The sequence below is a fragment of the Asterias amurensis genome, chromosome 11, assembly GCF_032118995.1.
Source record: "Asterias amurensis chromosome 11, ASM3211899v1".
Taxonomy (NCBI): domain Eukaryota; kingdom Metazoa; phylum Echinodermata; class Asteroidea; order Forcipulatida; family Asteriidae; genus Asterias; species Asterias amurensis.
The window spans coordinates 9,406,326-9,426,392 of record NC_092658.1 but is presented as its reverse complement, the minus strand read 5'-3'; the positions used below and the strand labels follow the sequence as shown (position 1 = coordinate 9,426,392).

Here is a 20,067-nt window from a genome sequence, read left to right as displayed (position 1 = left end):
CGGACACTATTGGTAATTACCCAAACTAATTGTTGCCATAAGAACTTATTGGTGAGTTGTTGATAGTATAAACATTGTGAGCAAGTAGCATTTTAAGGGAAGCCTTCTACTATCTTTATCTTCAATTTGTTTAAGTTTAACGTAAATCTGTGGACATTGTGGTTTGTGTCCTACAAAAAGTACCCAAATCCTTTAGAGCAGAAAATATTGTTACAAAATTGTCTTCTGCACAAACAAGAACAGGGGTGGATTTCACAAAGAGTTAAGACTAGTCTTATCTCGAGTTAGGACTAGCCACACGTTTTGTATATCTCCTAGGACTACTCCTAAATTAAAGTTAGGACTAGTCCTAACTCTTTGTGAAATCGACCCCAGGAGAAGATCTGTCTCATCTGTCAAGTTGTCAGGCTACTTCGGTACTAAACAAAGCTGAATGAGATTCATTGTCAAAATTGTTCACAAAGATATTATTCAAAGAGATAATATGGTTAACATGTATTAGTCTACTGAAAAACACAACACTACTGGGCCCTATTTCATAGAGCTGCTAAGCAAAAATAATTGCCTAGCATGAAATGTTTGCCTCGATAAAAACAGGATTACCAACAAAATGTCCACGTGATTTTCAGGATAAACAAACAACAGCTGAATACCAGTAACAAGCAATATGCAACAAATGGAAATTTGGTTGGTAATCCTGTTTTTATCAAGGAAGAAATTTCATGCCAAGCAAATTTTCTGGCTTAGCATCTCCATGAAATTTGGCCCTGGGCTTGTCCAGATGTAATTTTACTGGCCAAACACTGAAAGTACTGACTTTGGTCACCAGTCAAGTGCTGTTTTTAAGCCCTGAATACTGTACGAGTTTAATTAAACTTTAAAATCTGAGTAAAAGTAAATCAATTAGTTCTAAAGAATTAAAGGAACACGTTGCCTTGGATCGGTCGAGTTGGTCTTTGAAAAGCATTTGTAACCGTTTTTTTATAAAATGCATATGGGTAGAAAGATGTTGTAAAAGTTGAATACAATGATCCACACAAACATGCCTTGAAATTGCACGGTTTTCCTTTTACTTTGCGAATTAACACGGTCGGCCATTTATGGGAGTCAAAAATTGTACTCCCATAAATCGACGACTGTGTTAGTCGACGAGGCAATAAGAAAACCGTGCAGTTTCGAGGCATGTTTGTGTGGATCATTGTATTCAACTTTTACAACATCTTTCTACCCATATGCATTTTATAACAAACGGTTTTCAAAGACCAACTCGACCAATCCAAGGCAACGTGTTCCTTTAAAGAGGCTCCAAAGTCAAGTTGATTTTTTTGTAATGCACTCAATTTCCAACGGATAGAGTCTTCATGTGAGTGGGAACAAAAAAAAATTACAAGTATTTAAACAAGCATTTGATGCGCAAGTGAATGCGGGTGCTTTTATACTTCTAATGCCATCAATACATATAGTCATTGTACAATCTATTAAGTGCTTGTGCATCTGAACAACTGTTGTATTTTGAATCTTCAAGAAACGGAGCCAGTGGGTGTTACAGGAATAAAAAATTCACAGAAAAATGTCACAGATTTTTCAAAACTCACACTTTGTAACAACAAAAAGGGCATTTATGAAAAGAAATAAGTGAGCAGTGACTTGGTACTGAAGATTGTATTCCATGTATGTAGCCCTCGGCTTGGTGCTTTATTTCACCGCCATAACCCGCCCGGTTTTAAACGAATGTTCAAGACCTCCTCCCGCTCTTTCAAACCCTTATTACAAATGACCATGGTAATTTCCCATTTGATAAACAATCATTGCCACCGTTTTCCAATTATTATTCTTCGTCTCCGCCTCCACCGCCTGAGCAGAGAGACATGATTCGGTTGGCACACTTTGTGAGTTGCAAAACTAGATTGAGACATTTACAGAGACTCCACTCGTCATCGGGACCCTTGTCAGCCCCTTCGTTGTCGTATGTTTGTGCTATGTTGCTATAGCTTTCAGGAGGTCTGGTTATCTGGATAGAGTTTGGATGGTCAAAAAGGAAGTTGTGTCATGTGAGGATGAAAAAGTGGGAAGGGGCAAACAAATTAAACAATAACCAGCACAAAAAAAATTACTGTAATCAAAGAAATTTGTGGCAGATCTGCTCTCCCCCAACTTAACTGTTTCAGGCAGCTGATTTAAGGTCCCAAAGTTTGTGGGGAAAAGTCCACAATACAGCAAGACTTGTGTCTCAGAATCTTTAAAGGACCGAGATTTTATTTTCAAGACAAAAATCGAAATTGTTCAACAGTCTCCTGACGATGACTAGAGCAAGCTAGTTGAACCAAATCAAGAACTGACTCCGCGGCAGTGCAGTTAGTTACGATCCTGTAAGCTAAAGTAGTAGTCCCAGCCAATTTCTATACCTTCCGCCCGGGTAGTAGTTAAAAAGCAGGACAGTTCTTTTCAGAACTGAGAAGTCTCCCAAACATAAAGAAAGACAGTTCTCTAAGAACAAACTCTTCCTGGCAAGTTGAGATACACACATGGTATCACCGCAAACCAAATATATATTTGCACCTTGAACACCCAGCAGGCTGGATACGTGCGCATTACAAGTCGTATTATTATATTATTATATTATATAAAAATCAAAATGAGAAGATAGTTTTATCATCTCAACTGTTTGATTAAGAACCAATTTTATCTCTTTTGTGGTATGGGTGATACCCAGCAGGTTTGTAAGATATTTGTGAACCGACAAACTCAGCAGTTAATTTTCATCCTTTTGAGACAAAGATGTTGAAGTGAACAAAAACAACCAAATTTATCTCATCTGTTCTATGGGCGATACTCGGCAGGATTGAGATATATTTGTGAGACCCAAACTCAACATTTGGAAGTCAGTCTTTTGAGAAGAAAACATTGATTTTTTTTTTTTTTTAAAGACCAGCAGACTTTTCCGGTTTGTTATTTATTGGCCCGGAACTGGCCAGTAGTCCAGTGTAAAATTTGAGCCCTTTATTTATTCATTAGAAACTCACCACATATTGAACCACAACTTGGTTTTTTTGTTGGTCCTCCCTTTGGTCCTCATGTTGTTTGTCAGATTGGTTCGCAGATTGGATGTCATTTTGGTTCTGAGATTGGACGTCAGGTTGGTCCTCAGACTGGACGTCAGGTTGGTCCTCAGACTGGACGTTAGGTTGGTCCTCAGACTGGACCTCAAGTTGGTCCTCTGATGGATGGACTCGGCTCGTCTTGGATTTCATTGTTAGTGTATTGTCTCGAACCTGTAGTAAAACTGGGGAACATTACAGAATTGATAACAAACAAAAATCGTGAAGATCACAGATTTACATAAAACTTACAGGGTCTAATGATGATGATAGTAGAAAACATCCCATGAAATATGATTGTCTGAAATGTCATATTTGTTGAGAAATAAACAACCTTATTTCGTGTTTGTATTGTTTCGCTCAGTGAGCGTTTTATTTAAAAAAAATTCATTGTATGATGCCATGCAAAAATGTGTTATCTGTTTTTCACTATTTTCTCGTGACCCAGATGATCTCAAACTTCTACAGGTTTGTCAATTTATGTATTGGTACTACCAATTTTGTTAGCAAATAAACAATTCTGTAATGTTCCTTTAAAATAAATTAGGTGGAAATCTACTTTTTACTTGAATTTTGCATCTGAACAGCAAACAAACTTTTTTTTTCAAGAATCCACATGTTATATATTTCAGTGTATGTCAAATGTACTTCAATAAACAGTTTTACACTTCAAACAACTGAGCAAGAAAGGTTTACCTTGAATTAGAGAAAAGTCTTGGTCTTTGCTGGTCACAACTTGTTCATACAGTGCGTCGCCGCCGAATTAGTCTGAGCTTGTGGACAAAACCGTCACATTGACAGTTCAGAATTGAATGCTGTCTGGTTTTGGTTGGTGGGACAATTGTTGACAGGTTACCCTGGTAACCTAGGTTTTGAATAGTCTTTGATTACGATTATTTCCCCAAAGTTCCCCAGCAGTGCATTTATTGTTGAAGTTGAATGGGGGGGGGGGCATTTAACTTCCTGGGTATAAAACCACAATGGTTATGGTTTTGGGGAAAAGGGAGCTTGCCCGGGCTCTGAATCAAAGTTATACCTTGTGATTCAAAAGTAAATTATTTTATAACGGAATAAGACATCTGCGAATTCTTTCCTCATCTTTTAGTCTTCAATGAAGTCCCTGTAACAATCGACCTGTGAAATTTCATCAAATTAGCGAACTACTGTTTAGTGAAGCTATTTTTTTCCGCAGGGGTGCATGTTTTTATTATTGTTGGTATTTTGTTCTACTTTCAGGGTTATGCCCTGGATTGCTTAGAGACACTGGACACTATTGGTAATTGTCAAAGACTATTCTTCACAGTTTGTGTATCTCAACATATGCATAAAATAACAAAGCTGTGAAAATTTGAACTCAATCGGTCATCGAAGTTGCGAGATATTAATGAAAGAAAAAACACCCTTGTCGCACCATGGTCAAACTAAACGAAGTTGTGTGCTTTCAGATGCTCGATTTCAGGACCTCAAAATCAAAATCAAAATCAAAATCCTGGAAAATTACCTCTTTCTCATAAACTAAGACACTTCAGAGGGAGCCGTTTCTCACAATGTTTTATACTATCAACCTCTCCCCATTACTCGTAATAAAGAAAGGTTTTATGATAATAACTATTTTGAGTAACTACAAATAGTGTCCACTGCCTTTAAGTGGTGAAAAAAAATGTTTCCCTGGAAACCATTGCAAGATTAATCCCTTTACAGCTGGTGACAGCTAAACTGGGACAAGGTAGATCATATAAATAAACTCAAATCAAAGAGGTGCTCAAAATTAGTGGCTTTAAATACCATTTTTACTGGTAAATACCCACATTTACATTTCAGTGAAAATCTTTGAATGGAAATTTCAAGTGTAGTTTTAAACATTTGGAAAAATGTGTGGCGGTCGGAAACAAAGGACATTTTTCCAGTGGTGGGTGGGGAATTTGGCATCAACCATTTTGGGCAGAACCCTGTTCTTTTATTTGGTTTACTTTGTTTTTTGTTTGTTTTTGTTACCAATTGTATAAAAATGTCTTTACAAATGAAAAATATAAAAAATTGAACGCCCTAAGTAGCATTATAAATGTTCTGTGATCGTAATTGATAAAGGGTACTAAGAATTTTCCTATCAGCTCAAAAATAACAAAATTATGCTGCGCATATAAAGGTAAAAAATCCAAATTTAGGTACTGCAAAGAATTTTCCCGTCTTTTTTTTCGCAATGGCCAAATATCATGCCTGGTATTGGACTGATTTTGATTGCTCCAATCGAAGTAAGCATCATTTTACTGTGAAGGAATTGCAGGCTCTTATCACAGGGAGTTATTTACTAGTAGTAATCAGCTTTCAGACTCAATCTACTAAACTTATCAGTTTGTTTGTAAATGTTATTACCAATCATATACTGTTTATAAATGCCTCTATTAGAACAAAACAAAAACAAATCACTTGGTTTGTGTTTTTTTAGTGCTTTAATTTACTTGCTTTTGCTATAGATTTAGTGACTGCGATAATAGTACAGAAATAATTACTTACAAATTTAAAAAAATAATCAGTACATAAAGTAGAGTCTTAAGCAGGCCTTGGTGCCCCAGGCTTTAGCTGTGTTACCCTTCACAAATTTCTGAAGCAAATTTACATTTTCCCCAGAGAAGTGCCCCGTACCGGCGGGAAAAAATTACTGTGCCCCTTCAAGAGCAAAGTTCAAGGCCTGCTTAAGAGCTATGTCTAGTACTGTAGTTAGTACTTGTAACGTTACACCAATTAAAATTGTAAGACCTATAAATACCACAAATACACACCTATGCTTACTAGTGATGTTGGTATACAGAAGACTCCCAGGTCAAAATTCCAGTTGAACCTAGTTAACTGGGGTCAACTGGTTCAACTGGATAGTGATCAAACTCGTCCATTTTCCATATTAACCAACTGGTTTGGACTAGGTTTAACTGTGTTCAACTAGGTTGAAATTATAAACCAGTTGGTCTCTGTCCATTTTCCATATTAAACCAACTGGTTTTAACTGTGTTTAACTAGTTTATTAACTGGTTTCAACTAGTTCCAGTTAAACCCAGTTTAACTAGGTTTCAACTGGAATTTCGACCTGGGCTCCTTGCACAACGCGCAACGCACCTACATGCACCCATCCTGCCTACCATTTTGGGAGTCAATGTGGTAGTCAAAATGTGCACAAAGGAGTTGACCCCCCAAAAGGCGGAAATGGTAGACGCGCAATTTTTGGATGTGTGTTTCGCATTATGCAAGGGGTGTTTACAGTAAAGAAAATACAAAGATAATGTAAATCTACTCTACTCACTTTTATGAAAACTCAAAATAAATATACATTTTTCGGAATGATTTTAGTTTGTCTTGGAATGCATTCAGTGGTGTGACAGGGTGTTAAAAGCTGAAGGTCAGCAAGATTTTCTGAACACTTTTTGTCTTTGGTCTGAACTGCAGTTTCACACAGTTGTACAAGTACACTTATTAGTCAAATTGTTTAAACCCTAATCCTGGTCAAAAGGTTTGTTGGAAATCACTGAAACATTGGCCTACACTAAATAGAATTGTACCACAGAATGTTTGCGACATGTACCTGAAAAGTATTATTATACCTCATACATATTCATAACCCAGAGTCAAATTCTCACTGATCCATTCAACATCACGCGACAGGTGCTATATTTGCTGTCTACCAAGTGCGGTGCAAGTATTCACTCACATGGCAGGCCGGGCAGCTTGGGTGACAGTCTCTTTGTCATGTGCTTGATGCGCGAACATCGCCCCTGCGACATCCAACAAATAAACAAATTTATCCTGGATGCGTTTTATTTCACAGTCGTCATTTCCCCTTACTCTGAAACACGAGGTACCGGTAACTGAATATGTACGAGTATATAGTATACACATAATGAATGTTTATGAGTGCAATGGTGCGAATATATTCATGAGTTGAAAGATGGAATGTTCTATTCAACGAGGCGGAGCCGAGTTGAATGGAACATTCCAGCTTTCAACGAATGAACATATTCGCACCATTGCACGAATGAAAAATATTCATTATTTGTTTTATATAACATCCAAGTAGATCTTTGTCATTTTGATTGAAAGATACAACTTTCAAAACAAACAAAGCGTAGGCCTACAATTTTTAATTGTAGAAGCCGAATGGTAGTAATTTTACTAATTTGTATGCCTTGCAGTAACACTGCTGCAGCGTAACCAAAGGCACGCGCACGCAGTGATGTTTTTACTCAGCTTTTTTGTTCCATCCGAAAAGTACCATTGCACGCTGGCAGCGTGCAATGGTACTTTTCGGATGGAACGAAAAAGCATGGTGAGTGACTCAGCGTGCAATGGTACTTTTATTTGCTATCACGTGACGGACAATCCTCCAATCAAATGGCAAGGATCTGCTTGGGTGTTATATAATACTGTATGTAGTATTGAGGTACAGTGTATGTTCTTGTAGTAACACAAATATAACATCATATAGAAAGGTTTGCAGTAAATCCATGTTTTGACTATCTCTAATGAGTTGGGTGGTTCTGAAAAGAACCGTTGGTTTCAACTCGACAGTTCGATCAGTATGCTCTGATCGTCTTCTGGAGAAAAGACGATCAGAGCATACTGATCGAAACGTCGAGTTGAAACCAACGGTTCTTTTCAGAACCACCGCAACTCATTAGAGATAGTCATTACGTTACCGCAAACCTTTCTATATCGTCTCCACCATGCAAAGTTTCAAATCCTACTTAAATATAACATGGTTTATTTCAGGTGAACGGTCGAGTTGACAAGCCTCGGGGACCTTATAAAATTATCGACTATTCACCCTCAAACCATGTTAAATTATACATATACCGCACACACAGATTGATCGGTAGAACATGTATTTACTGCCACGAGGTGTGATGCTCCAAAACTTAATGTATGCATCCTGTATTGATAATATAGAATGATTTGGACACTTCGCAGAAAAGCTTTCCCCCAAAAATCATTCTTGCCTGTTTGTCCCAACGAAACAAGGTTGTGTCATGGACAACTAGATTGGTGTCTACATGAGGGCCAGTGATGTGGCCACGTGTGGCCACGGATTTCAAATTGTCCACTGTGCATTACTGCAGAGACAGAACAATCAAAGGCCATTCATTCAACTTATTACATGGTCCCATAACATAATTATGCTCTCCTGGGCACCCCACTGTTGTTTTACTTTGTTTTCTTTAAAAATATTTTTAATGTGTACATGTGCTTGTTAATGTGTTTGCCCGAATAAATATTATTAAATATTATTATTATTAATTAAACATTAACAATTCTGTTGATCTGCTCACCCTTGGTAGACTTTGGAAAAATTTGATTTATTGCCCACCACTAAAATTGGTCTAGGTTCAGAAGGGGGGAATTTTTTTTTGGGGGGGGGGAATGTTCTAAGTTTGAGGTGGTTCCGTGGCTATGCCCCAAAGTTCCCGCCTATTATGTTGTTTTTTTTACAAAATAAATTCACTAGGATCTACATGTATGCGTTTATATTTCTAACATGCATTGTTGCAGAATATAATCAATTGGTGAAATCTGGACTATTCCGGTCACAGACTTTGATACGAGTCGTGCGCTGCTGCTGCCAACTCACAGTAGGCCTGATTTCATTCGGCTTGCTTTGTTAAATCCAGATTCCATTTCTTGATTGTATTCTGCGACAATGCACTCCCTTGAGGGCACTGGACACTATTTGTAACTATTCAAAATAATTTTTAGCATAAAAGCTTATTGGTAACAAGCAATGAAGAGCTGTTGATATTATAAATCATTGTAAGAAATGGCTCCCTCTGAAGTAACATCATTTTTGAGAAAGAGGTAATTTCTCACTCAAATAATAAAAGACTTCAGGCCTGAAGTTTTTTAATATTTTTTTTTAAGGCATCTGAAAGCACACAAATAGGTGCAACAAGAGTGTTTTTCTCTTGCAACATCGATGACCAATTGAGTCCAACGTTTTACAGATTTATTATTTGATGCATGTTGGGATACACCGGGAGAGAACACTGGTCTTTGACTGTTACCAAAGGTGTCTAGTACCTTTAAGGGGATGTGATTTTGTATTATTATTATTTTCTACTAATTACATGGAATAAAAAACCCAAAAACCAAATCACCGCTTCAGATAAGTAATAAATTAACCACAACCTTTTAGCAAGTTCTTAATGCATGTTCTATTATTTACAAAGATGCAACAGTTATGCTTTTTCAGATTGTAAATGGGCATGTGCTTTTCAATTTTTGTCCCCAAATTCTGAAGTAGCCAGTTGCATTGTTTACTTGTAATTATTAAGATTTATTTCTTTCTAATTAAAGCCCACAAATGTGAATGCGAAGCAAATTTTGACACCACCTGGCTGCCCTTGCAGCGACTGTTTCGCAGGAGTTGAACACAGTTCGAAATTATTCGTTGCGAATTTGTGTCATGGCTGCCCTCGCAGCGACTGTTTCGCAGGAGTTGAACACAGTTCGAAATTATTTGTTGCGTATTTGTGTTGTGGCTGCCCTCACAGCGACTGTTTCGCAGGAGTTGAACACAGTTCGAAATTATTCGTTGCGAATTTGTGTTGACAAAATTTGTATCAAATTCACATTCGCAGGAAGTATGAAACGGGATTGAGAAGATATGTTTAAACTACGAAGCTGTTTATTCATTAAGATGTTTTTTAGCTAAGCGAAGCTGCTTTTAATACTTAAGCTGTGTTTAACTAAGAAGCTGTTTTAAAATTAAGCTATTTTAAACTAAGAATCTGCAGGCAGTGTATCAAACCTGCATAGGCCTATAAGTGAACTTTCTCTGGTGTTTTCTGATCTTCTTGTTCTTCAGTTCATCCATTGTTGGTCCATTCTGTCTTTTCACTTAGAGGCCCATATAATAATGAAGCACTACACATGTAGGTTCACTCATCCGTTCTTGTCTTCTGTCTTCTGTCTTCTGTCTTCTTGTCGTTCTCCTTTTTGTGAAGTTTGAAAGAGAAACAAAAATGCACATTGAACATATTGTTTTAGATTTTTTATTCATGTAGTAGTTGAAAATCAGGACATTTCTTTTCAGAATTGAGAATTCTCCTGAAAGATCAGGGGCAGAGACAGGCCTGACATTTCACTGAGGCAATTAGCTTCTAGCCATTATTTGTCATCGGCTCCTTTTTCCTGGAAGTGTTTGTCTACTAATTAGAATTGCTAAACTCTACTCAGTTCTTAATAAGACTTTGCCACGCTCATTGATGGCTATGGGTAAAAACCAAAATGTATAGACTCTTACCATTGTAGCTATCCAAATTGGTTAAAGCCTATGGCAGGCATTGGTGCGATATATGTTAGTCTTGGTGGCTCTCTTGCTATTGCTACCAACACCTCGTTCTGCAAAGATAAAAGTGATAAAGGTAGGTCAACAATAGCACTTCCCACTAATGCTAATAATAGAAGCTTTGTACCCGGATCTCAGACAAACGTACAATATTTCACTAACATACGCGCGCGTACGTGTCCAAGTTCACACATGTTTACTCGCGTGTACTGACTGCATGTACATGTACGACTACTTCAAGTGCCATATCTGGCGCGTCGATGATGGCGTGATCGCTAAAGTAGTGGAATGTTTGTCTGAGCAAAAATGCAGTCATTAGTGCGGACTGCTATTGATACCTTTCCTGATCCCCACTCCCTTTTCATCCATTCAAACCATTGTAACTCACAACGTGTTCATGTATGTGTTCTCTCTTTCTGAGCTTTAAAGTATAAATAACCTAATAATAAAAACACTATAATTTAATTTGGGAGGCTTTCCTTAATACTTGCAGCTGAGAGGCAAACACCTGTTTCAGACAGGCGCTCCAGGGGTGGACTTCACAAAGGTAGTCCTAACTTAGGACTAGTCCTCGAGGCAATGCTAAGAGATAGGACCAGTCCTAAGTTGGGATGAGTTACTGGTCCTATCTCTTAGCATTGCTTAGGACTAGTCCTAAGTTAGGACTACCTTTGTGAAATCCACCCCAGAGTCACACCGAACCAAGTTTTGTTAAGCACATGAAAATTTCAACGTCTGAAATAGGAGCAGTCGTTCGGATCGACACTTAACTGGAGCGCCTTGGATTCAGGTGCGGATGTTTTCATGAGCCAGGCCGATTTAAAAGTTGTTAAGTTCGCCTGTCTTCAACCAAAATTGATTTGGCTCAACCTAGAGTCGCTCCTAGTCTATTAGCGCTTGTCTGAAACGGGTGTAAATTGCTACCTGAAGCTACAACATGATCGACACGCAGGTTGCATGGACGCCTTTAGCAGCTATAGCAAGCCACACTGACTTATATATGACCACTAAGCACAGTCAGAGATTCAAGATGTTTGATTTTTCTGGTGGGAGGGAAAACCGGAGGCCTCAGATGAAAACCGTCATGACACAGGGGAGATCCGAAAAAAAACAACCCTAAAATCACGTGGCCCTAGCTGGGAATCAAACCAGGGCCAGAGGCAGGCGCTTTACGCACAAGCCAGCGATACCGCTGTAGGAATAACAGTGATGGGCCAAATTTTGTGGCCATGTAAAGCATGTGATTATAGAGTCAGAAATGTGGTATTGTCCAGGCCTCAAATTAACCGCTGGACCACAGTAATTGCATAGAGCATGTCTTCAAGACAAACTAGAAGCCATTTTCTTGTTGTTTTTAATTTTTAATAATTGAGCAGGATTTGAACTGATCCCTTGGCTGCCACTTCCCAGGTTATATCGAAAAAACTTGGGTGTGATTCCTGGCTACACGGCAGTTCAAAGTTCTATGGCTTCTGACTGGCACCCCGTACAATGATATTGACAAAGTAGGGACACCCCCAACATTGGGCTATATAGCTCAGTGAGTTGGTAGAGGGCTGCAGCCGATTTTACAAAAACGCTAGGATCAATCCTATCTCGAGTTAGGACGAGTAACCCATCCTAACTTAGGATGAGTTCAATGCGTCCTACGTATTTTAATACGGAACTGAACCCGTCATAAGTCCTAAAATTAATCCTAAGTTAGGAAGAGTTTGGTGAAATCGACGGATGGTGTGTTTCAAATCCTGCTCTTGTTAATTTTTGTTTAATGTCCATAATATTGGAGAGGAGTACACGTACCTCTTTCATTCGCTTCTTTGATCTTGATATAAGATCATCTTGCTGTAAAAGACTCTTTAGTTTTGGAGAAAGTACCTGTATGTAGTGGAAAGGAAAAACAGGTCATTTAGTTAAATAATCGATATTTATTTGGTTTGCGTTAAGACCATGTGTGTATATACTTGCCAGATAGAGTTTGTTTTTTAGAGAACTGTCTTGCTGCAGTGTATATGTAGTATTCTTCTACTACCGCGTAGTATATTTATCAAATTGTTCGGGAGACTTCTCAGTTTTGAAAAGAACTGTCCTACTTTTTAACTATTACCCGGGGGGAAGGAATAGAAAATTGGCTGGGACTACTACTTTAGCTTATAGGATCGTGATTAACTACACTTCAGCGGAGTCAGGTTTTGAATTGGTCTCGACATTTAGGCTAGCTTGCTTTAGTCATTGCAGGAGACCAAAGAGTTCTTAAACAAGTCAAGTAGTCATTGTCTCTTTCCTTTGAGTCTCAATCAGAAAACCCATAACAACGGGTGCATAATTTCTGTCTTCCCTCTACAGACATGAGCCATGTGTGGTGCTCACATAGTCAATGGTATCAGTGGTGAAATACAGCTCCCATCTGGATCAGTATGCTCAGATTTATTATCTTCAGTAGAAAAGATTTGACTCTGATTGATGTCAATAAAATTGTCCCTTACATAATCCCCCAAAAACATGAATATGACGTCACCGTTCAAATATTTGCCCTACAAGATGGCGTCTGCGAGCATGTGCATGTGTGTGTGCAAGCTTGTGTCGTGGAAATCAAACCGGGAACGCTGCGTGCTGCGTGTGTCTTTGATGTACGCATGTAGACACGCATACGGTTTGACCTACAGGTTGATACGGTTTAAAGACTGGAACACATTTACCACCACAGACATCATAGTCATCGCAGACAAAATTACCTTTAAAGGAGCTTTTGTAATCCTTCTCTCAAGCAACTTAAAACTACACTGCAAACACAAGTGACAGATAAAACTGTGCAGGACGCGTTGCGTATACCCCGGAAGTGATACAAATACGATTGAGAGCGCCCTCACATGGTAAAAAATACGACGCATTGGAAGGGAAGCTCAAAGTCACTCCATTGTTAGCTCTGTTGCTCTAATACGCCTCTCTTAATATGCATGAGGTACGTCACAATGATAACCCAAAACGAGGCCATGGACTGCAAGTGGTGGCGGACGTGCGCCCATAGCCTCAGTTTGGGTAAGAATTATGACGTCATGCATAAATATTAAGAGAGGCATATTGAAATTTAGAACAACTTACCTCCTTAGTGTCTCTATGCCTCTTTTTCTTCACCATTTCAAAGTTTTCATTTTGCTCCCCATCATAAGCATTGTTTATTTTTCGCTTAGGGTTATTTTTCTGAAAGAGAAAGAGAAGTTGCTGTGTTAAACTGTAAATACATGTAACAGAAAAAGTATATTCACACTGACGAAATATACAGGGAAACTAGGTTTGCACAACCACTCGGACTCAGATCATGATGGTCTGTCTGTCTGTCTGCATGGTCACAAACATGCGCGCAATGCCTAAATTGCGCACTTATTGGAAAAATCGTACATGGAAATACTGACTTCCAAAGTGGAACAACCAAGATTTATTGATATAGAAGAGTTTGCGGTAACACCATGTAATAACTATCTCTAAATGAGTTGGGGTGGTTCTGAAAAGAACCATTGGATTAACTCGACGTTTCGATCAGTATGCTCTGATCGTCTTCTGGAGAAAGTCTTTTAGAGATAGTTATTACATGGTGTTACCGCAAACTCTTCTATATCTTATTTCCACCATGCAAAGTTTCAAATCCTACTCAAGATTTATTGGTGATGCCAAGAATTGAAATGGTTCAATACGTACCTTTTCAATAGAGGGCGATATTTTTAAACTATAATAGATATTTTCATCATCTTCGATGAAGTCTGTCATGTTGTTGTTAGGAGGATTCATCAAAGCAGTGTTCTCCTGTGAAATTTAAAAAAAGAAGAGTTTCAGAATTTGCCTGTTGCTATATGTACTTTAGAGAAGGTCTCAAAAGTCGAGCATGTTCTAAATGCAAAAGAAAAAGTTCCCAATACATGGGCATACGCTCACAATCCTTTGGACGCCAGATCGTTCTGCTAGACTGCGTCATTGTGCCAAAGTACTGGAGCAATTATACACGAGTGAATTACACATTATTTTTTAAGATTGAACATTCCTGGGGGTCCAGCGCTGTAATACTGATCCAATCCAATTATATATTACAGCGTTCCCACCATTCTGACTTTTCAGATCCTCTTTTAGAGTTTTTTTATCAGAAATTGAAGTATTGCAATTAAGGGGAAACAATATAGAAACAAGCCGGTTGGATTTTCATCTTCCATTTCATTTTCACTTCCATTGGAAAATCTTAAAGTCCATGCGAAGCTTTTGAAGGGGCACGAAGGTTAGATCAGAGGCAACAAAAGCCATGGGCTTCGTGCTTCTGTGTAGTTCCAGCTCTGTATTTAATATCAAAGTCTTACATAGCGCACATATCTACCAAACAAGGTACTCAAGGCGCTGAGTATACACAAACTTTCAGAAAGATAGGTTATTGCAGTGATGAATTCTGAGACCCAATTATTTAGCACCTTAAAAGGGTTTACAAGGTGCTACAGCGCATACAGCAGCCACAGCCAGGAACACCGGGGCGAACCCCTTCTCTTTTTGCTAAGTGCTCTAGGTTCTTTTACATGCGTTACACAATACATGGGACCAACGGCTTTACTTCCCATCCGAAGGACGAAGCAATGGTTAAGTGTATTTAATGGTATTTAATTACGGTATCTAATGGTATCTTCCTCATCACTGTTAAATGCTGTTGGTTATCATTGAAGAAATATCAAATTAAATTAGGTGTATGATATTTAATTTTAAAAACACAAAAGTTGCATTCAAACTGTCACCTATATACATGCAAAATGTTTGTATTAGGCACATACCTTTCCTTTGGTTGGTTTTATGGTGGGATCTAGTGAATTATTCAGGAGTTGGTTCTGCATTATTCTCACTAGAACAATTTGTTGTATCTGGAAGAAAAAAATTACATGATTTTGTATGCTTGTATACATGTCTGTATTTTTAAGCCCGGTTTACGCAATACAAATGTTGACGTCACAAATTTGCAATGAATAATTCGCGGCAGTCGAGTTGTAGTCACCTCTCTTGTGAATTTCGCAGCGAAAATAGAGTTGTGAATTTGACGTCACATTTTGACATTGACTTTGAGCGCTATATAGCCTAATTATAAGAAGTCACCATCATTAATAGTAATACAAGAAGTTAAAAGTAAATCTGAAATAAAAATGAATATATTAAATGGTTATGTATGACTAATTAAATAAGTAAATAAATAACTGCTCAAAAAGTAAATGAATTTAAATAAACATAGAAAAGTAGCCAAAACCCTGACAAAATAGTCCAGGAATACCTATAGAATCCTAAAGGATTCCTATAGAATTCCTATAGAATTCCTATAGATTTTCCGTCACTTCTCTGATTCCAACAAGATTACTAAGGGAAAGTATTAAAAAAGCAAACAAATTCTGTTAGAAACACGATAAATGAAAAACAAGTAAGCAATGAAACATACAAACTGACTGAAACACACTGATAAGAAGAATCAGACTTAAGCAAAACAAAACAAACCACAAACCAAAAGGGAGCTTAGAAACACGACACCACCAAAACACAACATGATCAACCACCACCAGTCAATGAGCATTTTTATCTCGCGATTCCATCACTGAAAAAAAAATCTAAACACATTACCTTATTGTCAATCCAAAATAAATCATCTGATATGAACAAATCAGAGTCTAACTCCTACCTGATCAGATAAAAATACTGGTTAATCCTCATAAATCAATGATTTCCGTCAAGAATCGGCTTAAAATGTGTGAAGTAGCGTTGATAAAAATGGTTGTGGAATTCCCCCTTGAAGTGAACTACCAACCTTTTGACTCCTGTGCGCATGTGTGTGTGCATTGTGCTGATACGTCATTGTGTATAATTTAACATAATATTTAACATTATAATTTACCTACAAACACCATTGTGATCCAACCAACTATGAAATAATGTGTATAAAATATGTTTTGTTTTTTTAAGGCAAGATTTTCTTTCACAGTTGGCAGTATTTCAGGGGAAAATGTTTCCTGACAGATTGTCCGGATACATTCAAGTTTTTAAAAAAGTTTATACACGCTTTGTAAGGGAAATTGTATGCACAGTTGCAATCATGGTTCAATGTTGCAAACTTGCCTATAGGGAGTTAGGAATAAGGGAATCAATGTGTGGTGAAGAGGTTGTCAACTAGTGGTTTAATCCCAACGAGGCCTGGTTCTTGATAATTTTACCGAGACGAAGTCGAGGTAAATTATCAAGAACCAGGCCTCGGCGGGTTTAAACCACTAGTTGAAAACCGATTCAACACATTTTGATTCCCATTCATAAATACCTTTTCGGTCAAAAAACATCAACATCAAAAAGTAAAATAAATGCAAAAATTATAATTGTTCAATGATTTCTTTCAACACAACATCGCTCCAGTTATGAATTGGTAAGGCCCTCCGCCGTCCTCGGGTAAACAACTCCTTATTGGGAATGATGTGGGCGAATGATGTGCTCTTGACCAATAGGAATGAAGCAAATGTCTTATAATCACAGGTGCAAGCTCGCGTGTCGCGCCCATGTTTCAACACTTTTTACTGGTGTTAAGTTATCCGTTCAAATAAGCCCTCGTGATGCCCTCTCAACCAATCAGAATGGATAAACTGTGTTAGGTATTTATGAATCAAGGTTGCAAACATACCTATATATGGGTGCTTTCCACTAAAAATAGGTAGAAAACAGATTGCCTGCCTTGGTAATATATTGTAGACTTTAAAAGTATTCAAAATTAAACATATTGGGAGCCATAATCAAAGGGGTACAGTATACAATATTTGCCTGATTGAGGGCAAAAACCTGCCCAGGTTGTTGACTTCCAACGTGAGGTATTTTGAATGACATACCTGAAATAAATGGGCCTGTTTGCCCAGAGGTGTTGGGACATTTTGAAAGAATTGTGCTCTGGGTGGTTAGAAAATTAGACCTGTGTACAGTAGGGGTGTTTTTATTTTGATGGGGAATAATCTTAATGGGCCTTGGGCTCCCCATGTCAACTTGAGCCGAGCATAAAAGTTCAAGAATCAATGGATCATTTTCTTTCCCCATTACTGTAAAAAGCATTGAGACTTCTGAGTTTTTTATTTGTATTTTTTATTGTATAGCATTTTGTATACACCTTAATCGTGCTGCCTCCATCTTGGTCATGTTCCCCGTATCGGATAACAATAATGAATGCTAATAATAGTTTTGCAATTAGGAATCAGACTATTTTGTTCTTCCAGCCTTGGATTGGTAACATTGACATCAATTTGAGAAAATTATGATGGCTGCACCGTGATTAAGGTCTATTGGTTGCTATGGGAGTTGATTAAGTGGAGTTGAGGGTCAAGGTTGCAACCACATAAACAATGTAAATATGTGGCTTTTTGCCAGACAACATGTTTACGACAAGGTTCACAGGAAATGCGTCATCCTTTTGTGATATTGGTTTGTTTGTTTACATAGTTTTGTGTGTTTGTCAGGGTGCTGGAGAGTTGTGGTGAGCATTTATTCCCAGGGTTGTGTGTAATAAGTAGATTTCTTTGTATTGGGTTCAAGCCGAGGTTAATTTTCTTTCCACAGTATCAAAAAATAACACATTATGACTCAAGAGCGATCAGTTTAAAGATTACAATATATTCTTTAAACTGATCACTCGGCAGTCATAAAATCTCTTCTTCTTTTTTTTACCTAGGAAAATAATTAAACCTTGGCTTGAACCAAAACTGATGGGAATAAATATGACACTGCAGAGGGATCCATTTTAGAAGCAGAGCTTGTAGGTTATAGCCCTCTTAGCAGATTTTTGTTGTTGTACAGCGCTTTGTGATGTCTATTCCACATAAAGCGTTTTTTAAATAATAAATCATATTGTTATTGTTGTTAATAGTATTATTATGATTGAAGTTTTTGTTCCATCCATTCAAACCAAATTAATCAGAATGTGGATAGAGGAAGAAATCAAATGACTTTTTGTTGTTTTCCCATAGCTTTTTTATATAACTTAATAACATCTTTTTATTAAAAAACAATGTCATAATTTTTTGGGGTAGAGAGCTAATTCATGTATCAACCATTTATTTGTGCACTATTTTGATTTCATGTGGGGGAGGGAAAGGGTTCTTATTACCCCCACCCCCCTTCCCATTACCCCTATGTTTACCATCAGTTCTTGCATCTCGCTCTTTGGTCATAAGGGTGTTTTGATAGGAAATTAGGTAAATTAGTTATGAACATTGTTTTATATTTCTGGTAAAGACACCAAGGATGCCTCATAAGTGAACTCAATCACTGTAACTCGCAAGAGTTGTATAGGTGCTGGTTACCTGTTCCTCCTCGCCACTCACTGGCTTGGTATTGTTAGCTATTTTGATTCTTTGTTTCTTTATGTATCGATTTGTATTTTTATATTTTGATGCCAGTGTAAAGTCTAATAAAACTAAGACTGAGGAAACCTGTAAACTAGGGTGCCCTCTTCATGTAAACCAGAAACACCAGGTTTGTTTTTATGTGTACTGCCAATCTAGAACACTGCTCTAGGATACAAGTGTCAGACCAGGACTCGAACCCACACTCTGCGGATCAGGAACACCAGAGCTTGAGTATGGTGTACTTGACTGTGCTGCCACGACACGCCAGTACATTTACATTAATTCCCTTTGCCTTCAAGATCCACTACAGCCCCCAGCCACCCCTGCAGCCCACTCTACACACCCTCCCTGCCCCCTCCCCCACTATCCACTATCTGTCTCCGTGTTTATCTTGATCTAAATTGTGAACTCAAAAATGGGTCATCATCATTTAGCGGTCGCAACCAGGATTCCATTTACAACGTCATGCCTGAGGTGGTTATCCCTCATCATGTTTGGAAGGTGCCCAATTTTATACCCACATATGCTGAATTTGCAGATGTCCTGAATTACAGTTTGGCTACTATTTGTCAGAATTATTAGGTGTTTTTTAAGGCATATACTGAAGCATGTACAATGTACAATGCAGCTTGCAACTCAGACTCCCATTGACCTTTTATTAAAAGTTTGTTTTGAATTGATGCTTCCGTTTTAAAAACCACTTCTCTGGCTACCATACCGGTATACATCATGGAATCTAGCATGATTATAACATTGTAATGATTGATTTTTCATGTCGTGATATCAAATAAAAAGAACTGGATGCAGCATTAGAGACTCAATGTTTACTATTTTTAAACCACTCTGTCAAATCAAAGTCATACACTTGTAGAAGAAATGTCTAAGGTGACACGATACATGTGAACTGTATGGTTTGATTAACAACCCACTCAAGTTCAACGTATACATTCCATACAATGTGTATTTACACTTTACACATGAATGCTGACTATCCTTTGTGAAGTTTATTTATACACATAACCTACTCTGTTTTACTCTGTTTTACTCTGTATTACTCTGTTCCAAGAAAACTGATGTCTTTTGTCAACTTGTTCACAAACAATACTGGAGTATTTATTTACCTCAAAAGTCCAATTCTTCGTTGTTGTAATGTCTGGAGTCAATGAGATAAAAGATTATGGATCAGTCGCGCAACGTAATTATAACGTTCAGCTGACTCCTATTCGTTCTAGAAAATTCTCACTGACGTCATGTGACGTCA

The 20,067-nt window shown here is 37.9% G+C and overlaps 3 protein-coding genes across 7 annotated transcripts in view; 1 reads left to right on the top strand and 2 right to left on the bottom strand.

The window, feature by feature from the left end:
- Positions 1-20,067, top strand: part of LOC139943798 (uncharacterized) — a 79,746-nt gene that overhangs the window by 43,630 nt on the left and 16,049 nt on the right. The window lies entirely within an intron of this gene.
- Positions 1,234-3,935, bottom strand: LOC139944487 (uncharacterized). Of its 2 annotated transcripts, none has more exons than XM_071941516.1 (3): positions 3,795-3,935; positions 3,024-3,283; positions 1,234-2,011 (listed from the first exon to the last, which is right to left on the bottom strand). In XM_071941516.1, exons 2-3 carry the CDS (start codon positions 3,249-3,251, stop codon positions 1,829-1,831), a joined length of 411 nt encoding a protein of 136 aa, XP_071797617.1. In that variant the 5' UTR covers positions 3,252-3,283; positions 3,795-3,935; the 3' UTR covers positions 1,234-1,828. The 2 variants fall into 2 exon arrangements, with proteins under 2 accessions (XP_071797617.1, XP_071797618.1); XM_071941517.1 differs by having other exon boundaries at positions 3,024-3,272; positions 3,795-3,837.
- On the bottom strand, positions 5,361-20,029 carry LOC139943799 (uncharacterized). Of its 3 annotated transcripts, none has more exons than XM_071940618.1 (7): positions 19,928-20,029; positions 15,228-15,314; positions 14,122-14,226; positions 13,528-13,626; positions 12,229-12,303; positions 10,384-10,481; positions 5,361-10,072 (listed from the first exon to the last, which is right to left on the bottom strand). In XM_071940618.1, the coding sequence occupies exons 2-6, from the start codon at positions 15,285-15,287 to the stop codon at positions 10,392-10,394; spliced, it is 429 nt and encodes a 142-aa protein (XP_071796719.1). In that variant the 5' UTR covers positions 15,288-15,314; positions 19,928-20,029; the 3' UTR covers positions 5,361-10,072; positions 10,384-10,391. The 3 variants fall into 3 exon arrangements, with proteins under 3 accessions (XP_071796719.1, XP_071796720.1, XP_071796721.1); XM_071940619.1 differs by lacking the exon at positions 19,928-20,029 and adding an exon at positions 16,115-16,221; XM_071940620.1 differs by lacking the exon at positions 19,928-20,029 and adding an exon at positions 16,057-16,194.